The 20,559-nt window shown below is 37.0% G+C and overlaps 1 protein-coding gene across 3 annotated transcripts in view; it reads right to left on the minus strand.

The window, feature by feature from the left end:
• Positions 1-2,712: 2,712 nt before the first annotated feature.
• The window catches only part of RNF182 (ring finger protein 182), a 64,149-nt gene continuing 46,302 nt past the window's right edge, over positions 2,713-20,559 (minus strand). For 2 of the 3 annotated variants that reach the window (XM_074335203.1, XM_019742957.2), the window contains exons 2-3: positions 13,523-13,681; positions 2,713-5,885 (exon numbers count right to left, since the gene is read on the minus strand). In XM_074335203.1, coding sequence (XP_074191304.1) covers positions 4,938-5,678 — 741 coding nt within the window. In that variant the 5' untranslated portion in view covers positions 5,679-5,885; positions 13,523-13,681 and the 3' untranslated portion in view covers positions 2,713-4,937. The remainder of the gene's footprint in view (positions 5,886-13,522; positions 13,682-20,559) is intronic. The other variant, XM_074335204.1, reaches the window with a different exon arrangement.

Raw genomic sequence — 20,559 nt, forward strand, 5'->3', positions numbered from 1 at the left:
GTAAAAATTGCTAGGGAAGATGATACTTGCATGACGCCAAAGTATCACCCCACAGATTACTTGCTAATTGCACGGGGGAGATGGCGAGACCTGGAAGTCATCATCCCGAGTGATGAGACAGTATTTCAAATGATGGACAACCTTTCATTTATGTCTCCTGATGTGATGCAACACCAAGTACATAGCATCATCTAAGAAAAGGTCTTGCCCCAAATCTGAATCCAGTCATGTTTTTAAAACTACCTTTTAGTTTACAGGAAATACAAGTGATGGAAGAAGGAGTTAAACACCAACTTGAGGAAACAGTTGGACAAATCCAGAATGTGGGACATTATACAAAATAACTAGTCTGCTTTCTTTTAAAAATTAATGTCATGGGAAAACAAGGTGTAGTGCCTATTCTAAAATAAAAAAGAATAAAGTACATAACGACCAAGTACAATATATGAAGCTTGACTAGATACTGGTTTGTGTTTTGGGTTTTAAACTATAAAAGATATTTTGGAAACAAGTAGAAAATTTTGAATAGATTGCACATTAAATGACATTGGGGAATGTTTTTATTGTCTTAGATATAATACCGTACTCAAATTAGAGGATATCTCTTATTTTTAGGGGAGAGAAAAAGCAAATATAGCGAAACGTTAACAGCTGACTCTAAATGGTAACTGTACCAATGATAATTATACAACTCTCTCAACTTTCTGTGTATTTGAAAACCTTCACAAAAAATCTTGAAAAACCTAGTTTTAAGTAAACTAATCTGAAATCTGCTTCCATTTGTATTCACCGAATCATCCTAATACCACACCTGTTCTCTTGGTTCTGGTGACCACATTCTCCAGTTTCCATTCCTCACTTTCCTCTGGCTCTGCTGACCCAACGCAATCCCTTCGCCCTCTCCTCTGCTTCCATGTTACAGCCTCAGAGAGCTCAGCTGTGGCCATCCGCTCTCTCCCACTCTCCACTTCTTGACTCCCTTAGCTTCAGGGGCTATTGAAATGCCAGAGATACTCAAATGTAAGCCTTCAAGCCAGACCATTTATGGGTCTGAACATAGAAACTTTCTTACCTAAATCATCGCATTTCATGGGCAAACCAAGATCGAAAATGACCTACTGAATCAGAGCTCATTCTTTTCTCTTATGAAATCCCAACCATATCATTTAAAGGGGAAAAATTAGTATGTTGCAAATCTAATGAACTCCTGATTAATTAAAATGTTTGCAGAATAACTGTTCCAGGTAATTGAATGTTTTAATTAAATCAAGTTTCAGCCACTTTTAAAAATACATTAGTACATATCCCTACTTAGTATACACAATATTTAGGATAAAATTTAATTTTTGATTTTTTTATTCCTAAATTTAAAGCATGTTTATGTCAAAACCACAAATATCTGTACACTGAATATACTTAGATTTATATGATACCAAGATTTAAATGATATATATGAGCAATTGAGCTGAATCTGTATTGCCTAAGGATTCACTTGAAATTTACTGAAATTTCAAGGTTTTATTCACATTCTTCTTTTTTTAATCTTTTTACACAAAAGTAAACTTACAAGGGAAGACTCAATACTAAGTCTCTAGTTTCTTTGGGGAGTAAAAATTCATAAAGTGTTTGTAGCGAAGAGTAGTAAACATCTAAGAAAAGGGCAGAGACGTGGAAAACATAAGACTGAAGCTTTAAGAGCAATTGGTTCAACTTTTTCAGGGACCATTAAGGCTTTGAGGAAAGCTCTAGAATATGTAGTGTTTTTGTGATGTTATCAAAAGAATCAAGAATCAAGGCAAGTATTTGTTTTTTTATCAAGAAGAGTATGCAAAAAGAAAAAGTCTCAAAAAAAAGTAGAAATATGTAGAATTGTAGTTTACCTCATTGCACTGTCTCAAGTGAACTTGTTTCAACTTGTTCTGTACCTCAATAGTCACAGAGCTCATATATATAACTGTTAAATCAGTTTGCCTATCAACACAGGGTCCCGTTGCCTTCCATGTCGACATGGTTGAAAATTTCTTCAAAACCAGGGTGTGTTTGAGGCCTCGTATCTGTTTTACTACCAGGCAAACGCTCATCACTCAAGGGTCTCTCAGCAGATTAGCTCAGTTCACACTCATGCCATGACTAGCACAGGTAACTGCTTTCCTTAACCCGATTCTTTGCTCGTTTATGTAGAGATTTTGGAGTGAATGAAACCATATCTCTGGATTAACACATGGTACCAGTTCACTAATTAGCATAAGCATCTAACTGCTATATATTCCTAAATTATTCCTATTTTGCTTAACAATGGTCATATTTAGATATCAGGTAATTTAAAAAATTTTCTCCATCCACATAGGTTAGATTCCCCAGCCCAAATGGATTCTATTTTTTTAAGCACTTTGGAAAAATCTGGAAAATGAATAAAACAAATTAAAATTGAAAATTGTATTAAAAGATAAAAACAATATTTTTGTTTCATTTTCTCTAATTTTTCTTCCCTGTCTTTTTTCTTTCTTTCTGTCTTTTTTTTTTTTTCAAGCATGAAGGCTTTTAGAGGTGGAATGGGTTAGATTAGACTTGGAAGGGTCTGAAAATCTTCAGGCATATGATAAAGGCATTAGCTGAATCAAGGTTTATAGAAATTCAGGTTTGCAATTATCTAAGGTAAACAAAGATCTAAAGTAATCATTAAATCTTAACAGTGAGTCAGAGAAATCAAAATTCTAGTTTGGAAATAATAACAATTTAATGGACAAACAAAACACTACAGTGAACAAAATATTGAAGCATGTCCTTTTTTCATTCAACAGCATGAAAAGCTTTTTTTGTTGTCATACATTTAAAGTCTTTACAATCAAATCAACTTACTAGCAACCAAAAAAAAAAAAAAAAAAAGACCATCACAGTACACAAAGAGATACAAGTTTAAAACTGCAGACATACAAATAAGCAAAATGCTTAGTAACCATGTCCAAAGCTTTCTATAAATCTCATCATATGATAACTCACCAACTTGTCTGCCGTTACATTTCTAACATCAAATTTAACATCATCTTCGGTAGATAAAATGAGAATTAAAAAAAACAAAAAACACAGCCTTGTAAATATATAAACCCAAACCACAAAACATCTCCTAACCCTTGTATTTACTCTAAGTACAAATGGATTTTTGGAAATTGTATTCACAATGCTATCTAAACTAGATTTTATGAAATCATAAATGTATTTATTTAGATGTGTCTTGGGCTTAAATTCATTGGACCACATCCTACATATACTTTCCTGTCATACTTACCTTGGGCATCCATATTCTCAAAGTTAATAGTTATACGATTAAAATCAAACTGCTATTCTAGAAATAAGTGTCAATTTTTCCTGAATTAGGAGATTGGAACTGGTCCACTGTATATATCACACAACAAATGTTTCATCACAAACAAGTTAGAGTAGTCTGAGTAATGCCCCTTTCTAAGAGTTATAAATATTTTAATGTTCATCACCAGCAATGGGTTTTAGAGACTAAAAAGCTTTTTGTTGCCTAGTTTCCGTGGACACTCTATTCCCTCAAACCTAAAATATGCTAAACAATTTCTTCTCATAAATATATACATTCAACTGCTCCTACATCGTGAAACCAAATTCATTAACTCAAGTCACATAGCTTATACTTTTATTTGAAATAAATTGTGTAAGATCTTGAAACCCTTCTAAAATAGACTTCAACACAAGGAATAGCACTCTGTGAAGTTGCAATCTCCATCTCCACTTTACTTCCTGGAAGGGTCTTTTCCAGCAGGGCGTCAGCTTTGCGTGTTTCTTGCCCAACCTTTTGCTTGGCCTGCTGCAACACAGTCTCGCACATAAATCTAAACCATTATATTTTGGTTAACTCAGGAGAGTACAGCAAAATATTTAGGTTCTCATCACATCAAACTGTGAGCCAGAACACCTCATTCATTGTTTCTGGGTTTCCACTGCCACAATTTACCCCCAAATTCTTATGGGATTAAGTTAAATAAGTCCACAATAGAATTTAAAATACAATGGGGGTAAAATGAAAAGTCCTCATAAATTTTTAGTAACTAATTTAAATAGAACCTCATTCAGGATAAGGGGTGGAGTTTATTGAACTATGTGGTTTAAAATAAACTAAACTGTTTTAAGGAAAGACACAAACGAAGATTTCCATGAACAATAACTGTTCTGTGAGAATTTCAAAGAAAATAGAGAAGACTGGAAAATAAACATGGGGAAAGGGTGTGTCTCAAACACAAGTGGCCACATTCTGTCATGAAGTTCACTTCGTCGCAAATGGCTTAATGTTTTTAATTCTCTTTAGTAATATGGCAAACCAGATATTTAATTGAAACCACATGAAGGAATGAGGCCGCGTTTCCTCTTGGCAAGGGAGCATGTGCAAAGTGATCAAACACCTCAGCCGGGGTAGCGCCCACAGAGAGCAGCACTAACCTAAGAGAGAAAACAGCTGAAGGGGGTTCAGGGGAGCACCACGAGCTGAGCTGCGGAAGGAGTGAACTCTTCAAATAGATGTGTCTTGGAACAGCCCTCCTCTGGTGTCCGCCCTCCATTGTAGATTATTGATGACGATGAGAAGAGGAATCAGTTCATTCCGAACCTTCCACAAAGACCTCTCCTGCAGCCTAACCCTGCCCCCGCCACTGTCTGCCTAGCAGGCCCGAGTGAAATCCTTAGTTTACACAGTTTTGCTTCTTTGCTAACACTAAATAGATATGAACATTTGTACTTCCAGCATACAGGAAAACCAACTGTGTCAACATGTGATGGAACACGGGCCTCAGCCATAGGGCCAATGGCTCTGTTGAGGTCATGAACGCTAATCATTGAGAATATAAAGGGAAATAAATGATGAATTACCTAACTTGAAACATGGCAATGTGTGCCCCATTTCTTAGTTTGCTTATCGATTAAGAAGGTGCCATACAATCTAGAAATTCATGACACACGCACTGGCAAAAACCATACACCATCAGAATAACAAGGCTCGAAGGGACGAGGCTGACAAAGATAACCCCAAGGGTGACCTTCTTTGAGACCAGCAAGTAGATCCCTAGGGGTAAAGAGCTGAAGTACAGCAAACCGAGCAACCAAACCAACACCCGGATGGATGTCTGAAACAGCAGGGAGGTACAGTTCCACACAGTCCAGTTGTGTGACACAGTGGTGACAGAGTCGAAACTTGCAGGCCTATAAAATTCTACCACAGGAGTAGAGCTCAGAGATGGGGAGCTCTCTCTCTGCACCTCCATGATGGTTATAACCAGACAGTTGGAGGAAGTGTGAGAAGGACTGACGAGAGAGGCCAACCTCTTGGGGGTCAGCAGCAGCTCGGTGGGGTTCTCGGGCAGGCACTTTTTGCCTTTGCCTCCACAAGTCAAGTTCACAAGGATGTTGTTGTCATCGGGCAGGCTGCTGACTTCGTCATCTGGCAGGCATGTCTCAAATCTGCAGAAAGGACAGACGATGACACCTTGGGTGGAGTCGCCAAAGTCTATGATCTTATAGAGGCATTTGGCACAAACCCTGTGACAACACTCCAGCACTTTGGGTTTCCTCTGTTTCAGATTGTACCGATTATAACAGATCTTACACTCCAGCTCGTCGGAGACCTGAGACTCAGCAGTGTCTTCCGGCGGTTGACTAGCCATCTTGAATTATGCATACAATCTTTGGCCGGATATGTCTCATTGAAGAACTTCGATTAAGGTGTGCCTCTGAGTGTCACATCATCCAAATCAGGCACAGATGCAAAAAGGCAGGAAAGGTAGTGACAGAAACCAGAAACCTTCCAGGCATTTTCAGCTTCTAGGTATAAATCTCTGTCTCCAATGCATATTTAAAAAGGCCATATGGGTCTGCAAAGGAAAAAAAAAAAGATTCTAATATAGTGAAGAGTTCTAATGAAAAGTGCTTTATGGAATTTTCTGAGCTTTACCAAAAAGAAGCAATAGATTTAAAAGGTTAAATCCCTTTCATCTTTTCACACATTCCTGCCCCAGAACAGGAAAGTGTTATCTTCATGCTTAGCCTTTTCAGTCCACATATATGATAGTAAAGAAGGACTTAAGAACCTTTCTTAATGGTGTAAAATACACTCCAGAGCACTGTAAGCATAGCTAGATACAGAGATTTGTCTCTTTGAAACTTGTAACAAATTCTGGCTTCTTTGAAAATAGAATGGCACACAAATCAGAAATAAATACATTTGTAATCAAATTCCATTCAATATAGGCTAATGAAGGGTGTCATTGGTGTAAATACCAGTTGTCTAAATACCCTCATTAGTGCTTAGGAACACACAAAAGAAGGGAAATCTTAAGGATAAATGCTTACATTGTGTTTTCAGAAAGTACTTTGATAGAGATGAAAGCATATTTAAATACAGCAGACTGCTCTCACCTTCCCAGTGTAAAGGAATCTGTTATAAATGCCTTTATTATTTGACTATTCAATTTCAAACTTTTTGTTTCAATACTAGTCTTGAAAACCATAGTTGTACAAACACATTTGCTCAAGGAAGCGTGAAGCCTATGACACCTGACATAAGCATTATAAACAAGTCAAGTTCAATTCCCAAGCAAGAGAAGTAAACACAGATAACACATGCACAGTTGTATCTGCAAACATGAAGAATCGTGCATGCATAGCTATCAAGAAATACTCAGCGTTCACCTACTTGCCTACTTTATTGCATATAAACTCTCTTTCTATAGTGAACAGAAAACGTAATACAATCAATAGTCCCTAATGCTGACCTTTAGCTGCTATTACTGGCTTTGGACAAATGGCTGAAGGTTGATTTCATATGCTCATGTTAGTTCTTAATTATTAGTACTAATGGAAGGGAGAAACAATATGGGAAATCACCAAATAAATTTTATTTTGCTTTAATATATGTGGTTTTTTGGGGTAGTAATTTGCCTTAAATTATGTTTTTCTTGGAAAAATATCAAAATGTGCTTGAATTTTTGAGCACACCCCCAAGCAATAATAGCAGAAGGCTGCCATGACAGTGGTGAGAAGGAGAACGCAACTATGCTAGAATCTGAAATTTCCCTATGGATCACACTGCCTTCACAGAAAAGAGGCAGTGGATAGCTAAACTTGGATAATTTCTGAACTCATGAATAATTGGTAAATGAATACATATTACCTTCCTTTTTGTTTATGACTTTAATTTTTAACTGACTTCATGTAATACAAGAATGCATAATATAGTGTATTTCAGTGGCAAGGTATTCTTGGTGGGAAAAGGAAGTCAATAAATCAAATCTCTGACATCAGCCAAAACATGTAGGTGGGATTTAACAACAACAACAAAAATACAGTTTACTCTACATGAAAGCATGTATTTCAAAATTGCTACCATAAGCCAATTTCTGTATCTCTCCTCTTACACAGACACAAACATCAACTCTTCTCTCATTTTCCTTCCACGTGCCCTAAATACTTTCTCATTCCTGCTCCTGCTCCTGTTCAGCATACATGTGCCCGCATCACCGCAAAACATGACTTTACCTGGCCCTTAATTCTACGAAGCTGGCTTTTGATTCTCCTGCGGGATAAACATCCTTAGGATGATAGCCAAGGAACAAGAAGGTGTTCTGTTGCTGTCACCACACCCAGTCCTAGCTGCTTTGACAGAACGGTCCCTAGTCCTGGGCATGTCATTTGTGATCCACTTACTGGATATTTCCCATTCATTCAGCCCTCTGGTAGCCACACACAGACAAAGGCCCATCAGAAACGAACGCGTTACAGTCTCCTTGCAGCTGCCTTCCCACTCAGTCTGACTGCCCTCGAAACTCCAGGCATGCTGAAGTAATGGTAGAATTTGCACACTGATTCCCCTATCACCATCAAAAGGACTGATGTATGTGAAGTCGTGTGAAAAAGAAAAACAAAGTATGTAACCATGTACATAAAGAAGAAAACAGAGAGTAAAATATTTAGTGAGGATAAATAAGCAAAATTACATCTAAAAGCACAGAAAGCAAGAGCATACATATAGATATATACGTATATAGTTACAAGAAGTGGAGTACAGCATTGGGAATAGAGACAGTGAAATGTAATGGCTGTATGTGATGTCAGAGGGGTAGCGGATGGAGGGAAGGGAATTGTCACTGTGTGGGATATAAATGATAAATGTCTAACTATTACATTGTTTCATACACCTGAAACTAATAAAAAAAAAAAGAGCACACATATAGAAACACCAACAAATAGCCTACGATGTATGTGTAATGAAACTAGACCACTATCTTACACCACTCACAAAAATTAACTCGAAATGGATTAAAGACTTAAATGTAAGACTGGAAACCATAAACTCCTAGAAGAAAATATAGGAAAAAAGCTCCTTGACATAGTTCTTAGCAATGATTTTTTGGATATAACACCTAAAATACAAGCAACAAAACCAAAAATAAACAAGTGGACCTACATCAAACTAAAAAGCTCCTGTACAGCAAAGGAAATGATCAGCAAAATAAAAAGATAACCTAGGGGTGGGAAGAAATATTTGCAAACCATATATATGGTAATGACGAGTAGGGAAGAGAAGGAGGGACACAGGCTAGAGTGGGGCTAATGAATTTATTTAGTAATAGCTAATTAAGTTATGTAGCAACATGCAATAGCAAAAGACAGGCAATAGAATGTGTTAATGACAGGAAGTAAAGGTGGTTAAGGCTAAACTATATACATTGTTAACAATGTCGCTTCAAAGGAGTACATATACATACATATAAGTTTAAGAGATCCCAGCATATGTTTACTATTGATCAAAAATCACTTGGCTAAATACACAAATAACATCAGTCAGGAGTATCCAAAAACAGTCATAAGCTCTAGATGATAGTAACTATTACAGTAGATGTCAAAAGCTCACCAAGCTGGGGGACAACAGCACTGAAAAAGTCATAAATCAAAACCTTGCCAGGTCTGCAGCTGAGAGAAACTCAGGCGTGTCCCACACAGCTGCTTGCTAGTTCCCAAGATGCTGCTGTTGTTGGCGTTGTTGTTAGAAGTGAAGGTGTCTTCTGATGTTGTAAGCTGCAAGCTGCATATGTTTTCAGGTGCTAACAAGTTCTCAAGAAGGCTAACCATGGGGAACAACACTGGAGAGGTAGGAACCAGCCAGACCTCACCAGGTTTGCGGCTGGAAGTCAGGACATCACCTAGTGTCGTAAGCTGCATGTTGCTGGAGGTCCTCAAAATGTTAGAATGATGAAAAATCACCAATGACAAATGACCAAATGATGAAATAAGAATTATTATACTGTCAACTGAGGTCTGTCTTATATATTTTTCTCAGATGTACCTTGGAGCCAAGTTTCTTGTTCCTGCCTCCCCCTCCGGGAATGGCCAGTTCTGGGAGGGTCCGGCAGTTACTGATAATGAATGTTGCCTATCCGGCCAAAGGGCCAATTCATCCGGACAAGCAATATCTGCTGTTCTTGCATGAGACCATCAGCCCAAGCCCTTCCAAAGCCTGGCAACGTGCCTGTCACGTCGTCCTGATATAACTTTGCTACTTCTTCATTTCATCTGCTGATGAGGGCGAAACAGACAGAACAAAAAGGGAATTTTCTCAACCCCTCATCAAGAATTTCTTTAACCCTAAGCTAAACATCACCTCACAACACGGACTGAACAACAAACATCATCTCATATCTCCCCTACTCGAGAGAATGAGACCAAACAGAAAACCTCATCTCATGTCTCCCCTGCTCGGAAGAATGAGACCAAAGGGGGACTTTACTCAACATCTGGTCACAGCACAGAAATCACCTCACGTACAGGAACAGATCAAAGCTAACAGACAAAAGTTCACATCAACCAATGAAGACAAGTTTTCTTCAACATCTTCCCTACAATTAGGCCTCAACATTTGTATTCATTGGTAATCACATGTAGTCTCTTATGTGAGAGAACAAAGAGTCAACAGACATAACTTAACCATCACCTCGTATGCAGTCTCTCATGTAAGGGAACAAAGAAACAGACAAAAGCTAACCATCACCTCACATGTAGTCTCTCATGTGAGGGAACAAAAAGCAAACCAATGACAAAAACTCACATTAACTAATGAAGACAAATTTTCCTCAACATCTTTCCTACAATTCAGCCTCAAAATTTGTATTTATTGGTAATAAGTCATTATTGTCACCCGTGTACTAGTGGCATTTTAGTACACATGATAAAACTGTAAACAACCTGTATAATTTATAGCTTAAGGTCAAAGCTTCAGTATCCAACAAAGTCCAGCAACAAGCTAGTAATTGTTTTTCAAAGGGGTATAGGCCTTGGCGGCCTCTGGCAGCCTTTTTGCTCCAAAAACCTGATAAGCAGTTAACAAACACCATCCACACCTAGTCAAGAAGTTTCGTTCCCCCCTTTCCACGACTGTCATTAATGCCTGCCGGAAATCTTTTGGTTCGGCATGATGCAAAAGCATCCCAGTTTTTGTAGAAGCCTGTCCCATGAGACCATTGCTTCGCTAACAGCACGAAGCGGGTGTCCTCCCATCTCAGGATGTGGGAGGAGACCCCAGGCCCCCAGGACTTTCGAAATAAGGCCACCCTGCTCACTGCGCCAATTATGTAATGAAGGGGGGGGGGGAAGGAGAAGGGACACAGGCTAGAGTGGGGCTAATGAATTTATTTAGTAATATCTAATTAAGTTATTTAGCAACATGCAATAGCAAAAGACAGGCAATTAATAGAATGTGTTATAATGACAGAAAGTAAAGGTGATTAAGACTAAACTATATACATTGTTAACAATGTCATTTAAAAGGAGTACATATACATACATATAAGTTTAAGAGATCCCAGCATATGTTTACTATTGATCAAAAATCACTTGGCTAAATACACAAATAACACCAGTTAGGAGTATCCAAAAACAGCCATAAGCTCTAGATGATAGTAACTATTACAGTAGATGTCAAAAGCTCACCAAACTGGGGGAGAACAGCACTGAAAAAGTCATAAATCAAAACCTTGCCAGATCTGCAGCTGAGAGAAACTCAGGCATCTCCCACACAGCTCCTTGCTAGTTCCCAAGAATGCTGCTGCTGCTGCTGCTGGCGTTGTTGTTGTTAGAAGTCAAGGCGTCTTCTGATGCTATAAGCTGCAAGCTGCACATAAGTTTTCAAGGTGTTAACGATCTGAAGAATGTTGCTGCTGTTGTCGTTGTTAGAAGTTAGGACGTCTTCTGATGCTGTAAGCTGCAAACTGCACACAAGTTCTCTAGATGCTAACAAGTTCTCAAGAAGGCTAACCGTGGGGAACAACACTGGAGAGGTAGGAACCAGCCAGACCTCACCAGGTTCGCGGCTGGAAGTCAGACATCCCTGGTGGTGTAAGCTACACGTTGCTGGAGGTCCTCAAAATGTTAGAATGATGACAAATCACCAATGACAAATGACCAAATGATGAAATAAGAATTATTATACTGTCAACTGAGGTCTGTCATATATTTTTCTCAGATGTACCTTGGAGCCAAGTTTCTTGTTCCTGCCTCCCCCTCCGGGAATGGCCAGTTCCGGGAGGGTCCGAAGTTACTGATATGAATATTGTCCATCCGGCTGAAGGGCCAATTCATCCGGACAAGCAATATCTACTGTTCTTGCTTGGGATCAACAGCCCAAGGTCTTCTAAAGCCTGGCAATGTGCCTGTCACATCATCCTGATATAACAGCTACTTCTTCACTTCATCTGCTGATGAGGGCGAAACAGACAGAACAAAGAGGGAATTCTCCCAATTCTTGATCAAGAATTTCTTGAACCCTAAGCTAAACATCACCTCACAACATGGACTGAACAACAAACATCATCTCATATCTCCCCTGCTCAGGGAAAATGAGACCAAAGGGGGACAGAAAAGCAACCTCATCCCGTATCTCCCCTGCTCGGGAGAATGAGACCAAAGGGGGAATTTACTCAACCCCTGATCACAGCACAGAAATCACCTCACATACAGGAACAGATCAAAGCTAATAGACAAAACCTCACATCAACCAATGAAGACAAATTTTCTTCAACATCTTCCCTACACATATGATCAGGGTTAATATCCAAAATGTATAATGAACTCATACAACTCAATACCAAAAAACCCCACAAATAATCCAACTTTAAAATGAGCAAAGGACCTGAATAGACATTTTTCAAAGAAGATATATGAATGGGCAACAGGTACATGAAAAGGGGCTCAACATCACTAATCATCAGGGAAATGCAAATCAAAACCACAGTGAGATATCACCTCATACCTGTTAGAATGGTTATTATCAAACAGACAAGAAACAACGATTGTTGGCGAGGATGTGGAGAAAAGAGAACCATTATGCACTATTGGTGGGAATCTAAATAGTGCAGCCACTATAGAAAACAGTATGGAGGTTCCTCAAAATATTAAAAATAGAATGACCATACGACCCAGCAATCCCACTTCTGGATATAGTATACATCCAAAGAAAATGAAAACATAACGTCAACTAGATATCTGCACCCCAAGGTTCATAGCAGCATTCTTTATAATAACCAAGACATGAAAACAACGTTGGTGTCCATCAATCGATGAATGGATAAAGAACTTGTGATATAGATACACATATACACACACAACGGAATATGATTCAGCCATAAAATGGACAACATGGATGGACTTTGAAGGCATTATGCTCAAGTGAAATAAGTCAGGCAAGTACTGTTTGATCTCATATGTGGAATCTAAAGAAAACACACATAGAAAAAGAGATCTAAAGATGAGATTTCTGGTTAACAGAGGTGGGGCAGCAGGGGGAGTCATGAAGGTGGTCAAAAACTACAAATTTCCAGTTATAAGATAAATAAGTACCAGGCATATAATGTAAAACATGATGGCTATAGTTAACACGGCTCTACGGTATATTTCCAAGTTAAAAGAGTAAACCCTGCAAGTTCTCATCATGAGGAAAATCATTTCTTTTCCTTTTCTTGTATCTATATGGGATGGTCGATGTTAACTAAACTTACTGTGGTACAGCACAATATATGTAAGGCATTACGCTGTGCACCTTAAATTTACACAGTGCTGTATGTCAATTATATTTCAATAAAACTGGAAAAAATGAAAACTAAGAACGGCTCGTGTATATGAGAACACATTATATTGTCAGCATTCACAATCAACTGGTCACATTAGTACTTTCTGTAATAAACTTCTCCCCATTGGAAGAGTAATAGGAATGTTCTATATCAGGCCTGTCACAACTTCTAGTTCATAATTCAGTGAATGTACATTATTTGCTTAGATGAATTATTGGGTTATTATTTGAAACAAAGCTTTCTTTTTTCATAGAAACACTCAATCAGATCTTTCACTATGTTAAGATATAATGTCATGTGAGCATACTGTTCATATTTATAAAAATTCATATGGGGGCTTAGTAAAATGCAAAGAAAATACTAAATATTCTAATAGATGATGAAAAAGATACCTGCTTTAATTGTAAGGCCGATTTTAGCAAATCCACGCCACCACCTTGAAATACTGCATCATGTCCTGCCTGTGAGCGTGGCACTTCTGGGAAGGACTGGCTGACAGCCTTGAGCTCTGGTAGCACCGCTGGAAACGCAGCCAGCCCAAGCGTTTCTTCCTGCAATGGCATAAGACAGCATGGTGATTGTTTTTCTCTTGGGAAGTTGGGGTACCAACTGCCAGACTGCTCAATAAATACTTCATCTGCTTCATTATGACTCTAAGGTCCCTCCAAGAACTCGAACATATAATAACCTAAAATCTGTAACTTCATAGGGTTACAATTAGTGTGAGTTGCTATTTGGTTCTTGAAATGATATGCATTCCAGCCCGTTCCTCCTCTGCCTTCACTGCGTAATTGTGGGTAACCATGATGATGTTCAGTGAAGGAAGCCAGACCCTAGCGAGCACATACTGTATGGTTCTATTTCAAGAAAGCTCAAAAACACAGGCAACGCTAAGCTGTAGTAGGCATGCAAGTTTGGGTGGTAAAACTAAAAAAGAAAAGGCAGGGAGTAATCAGTATAAAAGTCCAAACAACACATGCCTTTCAGGGGACCAAGCGTTGGGGGAGAGCACGGGCCCAGCTGCCCGGAGGCTGACCTTGTTTCTCAACCTTGGTAGTACTTACAAGTGTTTACTTTGTGTTACACCACCGGGCAGTACATTTTTCTGTACTAGTGTTTAAAAAAAATTTTTTGGCTAAATACTTTAGCTATTTTAATAGACCAGATTGTTCTGTCAATGGGTATTTTGGATCCACTTATCCTTTTTGCCTCTGCGAGTTGCAAGCTCATTAATTTTTTTCACAAAAATTGAAATATCAGTCATTTATTTATCATCTAAATATCCAGGCATTATTGTAAATCAATGTTAAGATGGATGAAATCTTTAGGATGAGCAAGTGTGGAGCATTCCTTGATGAGAACAACTGTTAAAAGTATGTCTCACCAGGTACACAGGAAAGAATCTGGCATACGAAAACTGCCTTAAAAATAAATACATGTAATTATGTGAGGTGATGAATGTGTTAACTAACCTTATGGTGGTAACATTTTGCAGTATACATGTGTATCAAATCATCACATTGTACACCTTAAACTTACCAAATATTATGTCAATTATATCTCAATAAAGCTGGAAAAAATAAATACATAAGGTTTTCTTTTCCTAGAAAAATACATCACATATTCAATATATGAAGCTAGTATTCCTTATTAATCACTTAAGTCTTTAATCCTTTTATAAATCACCTGGGATAAGAATACACAAATAGATAATTACCAACTCTAATTCTCGTAAGTCAACGTAAGCTCTTGGATGAATGACAATTTTCCCTGCCCTAAATGTATATATAGTGTTATCTGACTCAAATCTACTTCTCCCACTGTTCAATTCCTTTGATACTGAAGATGCAAACTTGGCTTGTACAGCAGTTTGAAGCAAAGGGCCCCAGTAGTCATCTGTTGCTTTGTTTACCTAGAGTCCTTTTGTCTACCTTCAGACCACACTGCTCCCATCTCACCTGCCACTGCTTCTTTGGGGAAGTTCCCCACTCACTCCTACTATGTGAGTGTGGTTGGGCTGTGCACACTAACCACAATACTGCACCTCCCTTCTCTCCAATGGTGTGGACTTGTGAGCCAAGCCTGGCTAATGGCAGCAGTCCATTACCCTCCTGCTGGCGGGACCAGTCTGTGTGGGCATGTGACTCAAACCAGGCCTGTCAAAGCTCTTTCCTAGGACTTTTTCTATTTGAAGCTAGGGGAAGAGGGAATATGCTAGAAGCCAGGGGAGGGAGCACAGAACCAGGAAAAAAGATGTATGAAGGAACTGCCATGCCATCCAGACGGAGAATAAAGTCAAAAATAAAAAGAGAAGGAAAGCAGGAGGCCGAGCTACAGACTGCAGCAGAAGACAGACACCGGATGACAGCTACACTGAGTTTTTGGCTCTAATTGCATGGGAAGGCTCCCGTGACCCATAAATCCCCTTTTTTTGCTTATGCTAGTTTTGTTGTTTGATTTCTGCTACTTATGACAAAAAGAACCATGATACAATTACCATGCCATCTCTGACTGAGAATTTATTGTTTTCAGATCTAGGTTCCTACTTAGTATAGTATTCCAGAAATTATAAATAAATAATTGAATAAAACCCAGAGCCAATAGGAATTCTTTATTTTTAAATTTTCATTTGCACATGTACACACATGCATGTGCCCATGCATATACAAATTTATATACATAAATATAAAAAGTCATACATATTGTTATTTATTAGTGGTCTCTGCGTGTGTTTATGTTCTTTTTCACTTGGTCAATTTCTTCTCTTCACTTCCCTCCATCCATATCAACCGGAATTTCACCCCCTTATCCCCAGTAACCCATATTAACTACCTGGTGTATTTTCTTCCATATCTATTTCCATGTACATATATTTATCCATGTACATATTTTAATGGCACACATATGCACACTTTTTCCAACACTTTTTTCTAACTACTATATTATAACCAGTTTCCTGCATCTTGCTTTTCCCATTCAATAATGGCTCATGAAAATCTCTCAACTGATAGATCTCTAAATTCCTATCTAAACAGCCGCAAAGTATTTCACCATTTGGATGTATTGTTATGGAGCCAACCATGCCTTTCCTATTAAGCATTCATTTATCTCTATTTTTTTCCCCAACATTACTGCAGAACACAACCTTGTAATACATAGCCTTACATACAGATGTTAGTCATGGGGTATAAAGTACAGCCCAGGGAATATAGCCAGTGGTACTGTCATAGCTATGCATGGTGTCAGAAGGGTAGTAGACTAGTTGGAGTTATCACTTTGTGAGGGGTGTAAATGTCTAATCAATATGTTGTTTTGTACACCTGAAACTAATAATAAAAAATAAGTAAGTAGAATAAAAAGAGATCCTGGGTCATACAGATATTACTTCTACCATATGCTACCAGATTACTTTCTAAGACTGTAACACCTACAGCAACTAGAAATATGAGTATTCTTTCCCCCTAACAGCAAAAAATGTTTCTGAACTTTTAAATTTTGCCAATTTGAAGGGTGATATATCATCATTTGAGTTTGAGTGTCTTATTTGCTAGCCTTCTGCATCTGCTCTTCTCTGAACTACGCCTTCACATTTTTGGCTGATTTTTCTGTTGGGTTGTTGGGCCTTTGTAGTCAATTTGTAAATGCTTTTTGTCATTATAGATATTAAACTCTGTCCTCTGTATTGCAAACACTTATCCAAATTTACGATTTATTGGCTTTGCTTAATATCCTTTGAAATACAAAATTCTTAACTTTTCATGCAGTCATGTTTATCTTTTCTCTTGTAGCTCTGAGTCTCTAATCTTAGTTAATACTGCTCCTAGTATTGTATGTGTATTAGTTGTTTTCTTACAAAATTTGTCTTGCTTTATTTTTAACTTTTTTTTTTTCATTTTCATATGTGGTATAACATAGGATTCTAATTTTATTTTCTTCCAGGTCAGCAGCTGTCTGTATCAATCCCATTTGTCGAATAATCCATTATTTGCTGATTAACTAAAATACAATCTTTGTCATGTATTAAATTCTCATACATTCTGAGATCCATTTCAGACTGTCTATTATATTCCACTGATTTATTCGTCTAGCCATGGGTCTCGACTGTAACAATTTGAATACCATGGCTTTTTAGTATAGTCTGATACCTGGTAAATCTCTCCTCAGTAGTCTTTTTTTATTAACTCATTCAACTATTTACTGTCAACTGTGTTCCAAACACAGTTATAGCGACTGAGGATTCAACAGGGAGAAAAATCTCTTCCGTCATGGAGTTTACATTCCAGTGGTTTGGAGGGAGGTGGTGGAAGGATTCTTTCCTCAGCTATTACTAGTGGCACTTAACCTTCTGTTACAAACTTTCAGATCATTTTATCAAATTGGAAAAACAAAAACTGTTGGGACTGGAATTGGAATTGCATCAAATGTATCCTTCAAGCCAAGAACATGGTATGTCTCTCATTTGTTCAAATCTTGCTTTATGTTCTTCATTAAGACATTTTCATTTTCTCCATGTTTCATGCCTTTCTTTTAAACTTATTCTTTAATATTTGTATGTTTTTTCCCTATTGTGATTATTTCCCAGTCCTCATTTCTAAGGACCTATTGCTATGATGGCAGGTGGAGGGATTTTGTTTATGTATTTTGAATCCAGCCACTTACCAAATTCTCTTATTCATTCTAATAAGTTCTACTGGGAGTCTCTTGGATTCGAAAGTCATACAATCATATCATTAGGAAAAGGAGAGAGTTTAAGCTTGTCTTTTCTAATATTTATTCCACTTATTTCATTTTTCTTGTTGTAATGAATTCACTAGAAAATCTGAGACAATGTTAAATAATAATTCCCACAAAAACATAAGCTCCACGAGTCATAGTTTTTTGTCTTCTTTATTCAGTTCTCAGAACATACAATAATAGCCTGGCCCAAAACAGGTGCTAAAAAATATTTGTTAAATGAATGGGTGCATAGTAATAGCCAGACTGCTTAATTCCTGATACTAATTGTAATTTTATTGTGTTTTGCTGTTTAGGATGACACCTACCGGTACTGTTGGTAAACGGTGGATTATATTAAAGTAGTTTTTTCCATTCTTTTTGTTAATTTATACATTTTATTAGTGTCTACATATTTTGTTAAATGCGTTTCCAGTATCTATTGATGTGACCATATGGTTTTTTACCTTTAATTTGATCATGTGAGGGATTGCACTGATTTCCACTCTTACATTCTTGGAATAAACCTTACCTGGTCATAGCTGCATCTTCAAATAAGCTGATGGGTTTTATCTGCTAATATTTTATTTAGAATTTCTGCATCTATATTCACCATTAAATAGGTCTCCAGACTTGCTTTATACTCTACTGAGTTTTGTAGTTAAAATGTATGCTTACTTTACAAATGAATTAGGAGCTTTTCATAATCTTCCGGAACAGTTTAAATCATGGTAAAACTATTAGGTTTTGAAAGATTACATAAAACTCAGCTATAACTCCGTAGGATCCCACTGTCTTTATAAATGGTAGGCCTTTAATCACTTTTCCAATCTTTTTAATGGTACTGTCTCATTCAATTTTTCCACTTCTTCCTTAGTCAAATTCGGACATTTATATTGGCAAGGAAATAATCCATTTCTTCTGGTATTTCAAATTCTTTGCCATAGAATTGAATTCTTATCTTTATTATCTTCTTTGAATCAGTCCTACATCTCTGATTATGTCCTTCTTCTCATTTCTAGTCTTGTAAATATTTTACTCTTTATGAAGTTTCCAATCAGACACATAAATCTTGTATCTATTTTATAGTTTCAAAGAACCAGCTATTATAGTTATCCTTTCTGTAATTTTTTGTTTCATTAACTTCAGCTTTTATCTTTAATTATTCCCTCTTTCTAATGTAGTTTAGGTTTTGTTTTGTTTTTGTCATTCTCTTCTCTCATTTCATAATAAGGGTGCACTTTGTCTTTATTCTTAAATAATGGAAACATCTAAAGGCTGCAAAATTTCCACTGGCCATTATGTTCACTCCATCCCACACCTTTTGGAATAAACTGTGCTCCTTCTGTTGATTTCTAGATACCTTGTAAATTAACTCATTTTCACTTTTGATACAAAAGTTATAAAACATGTTTTGAAATTTCCAAATAATAAAGTTTCTCTTCTATTTACTTTCTATTATTTATTTCTAACATTACGAGATTATGATCAGAGAACAAGGTCTATAAAAATCTCTTTTCCTTTGAATTTGTTAAGGTCTTCTTTGTGGTCCAGTATATGATTAAGTTTTGTAGAAATGCAAAAAAGCGCATTCTGTATTGAAGGGACGTAAGGTTCTAGCATATCTATTAAATATAACTTCTTTATTTATTCAATTTCTCTATCTTAGGGGTCTACATAAAGTTCAGGCAGTTTGATACAGTGAGAGAGGCTTATTAAAGTGTCTCACCATAACTATATTTGCATTTCTAATACTTTTGCTTTACAGACTTAGTGGCTATGTTATTTTATATATGCAAGTTTATTTATCTCCTTCATACTGTGCCTTTTAAAAATCATTATATAATGTCTTTCCTTATTGTATTTATGCCTTTAATTTAAATACTATCTCTCTAAACCTATTATTGCTAGCTCTTACTTTCTGTATTTGCCTGGGATCCTTCTCCGCTCTTTTATTTTCAACTTCCATCACTTTGTTTGAAGTGTTTCTTATAAAGACGATATGTCTGAGTTTTGCTTTTTTAACTCCGTCTAACAGCATCAAATTTTTAATGGGAAAATTCAGTTCATTCACATTCAACGTAAAGACTTATATTTGAACTTATTCTTTCCTTCTTAAGTCGATTAATTTAGAAAAATTTCCTCTGCTACTGTCTCCCCTCATCTTGAGGTGTTTCTGATTAATTTTTTGTTTGGATGCTTTTTTGTTTGATACTCTTTGCCTGAGTATTTTTGTTAAAAATGGGTGATGGACATCTCTGGTTTCTTATATAACAGTCAATGTCATTTACTCTGACAGGGAAATGACATCTTAGCTATGTGTGTGATTTCCAGGCTGCTGGCTTTTTGTCTCCACAATCTACAGAAGTTTCTCCATAATCTCTAGCTTCCTGTGCACAGATGAGAAATCTGCTGTTAGTCTGATACTTCTTAATGGTAGTTAATTTGTTCTCTCTGCCAGTAAGCTTCTAAGATTTTGCTTTTTATTCTTTTCCAATATATACAGAGATGTCTATTTTCATAAATCTTGCCTGGAACTTGATGAGCATTTGAATACATAGACTCAAGTCTTGATTCTTAAGCTCAGAAAATATTATTTAAGCTCAAAAAATTAATATCTTATATTAATTGAATTATTGTCTTTCCTCCATCTGTTCTTTTTTCTCCTTCTGGCTCTTCTATTATTCACATATTGTATTTCCTAGATCTATTTTCT

This window comes from Rhinolophus sinicus, linkage group LG06 (assembly GCF_036562045.2).
Source record: "Rhinolophus sinicus isolate RSC01 linkage group LG06, ASM3656204v1, whole genome shotgun sequence".
In the NCBI taxonomy this organism is placed as follows: Eukaryota; Metazoa; Chordata; class Mammalia; order Chiroptera; family Rhinolophidae; genus Rhinolophus; species Rhinolophus sinicus.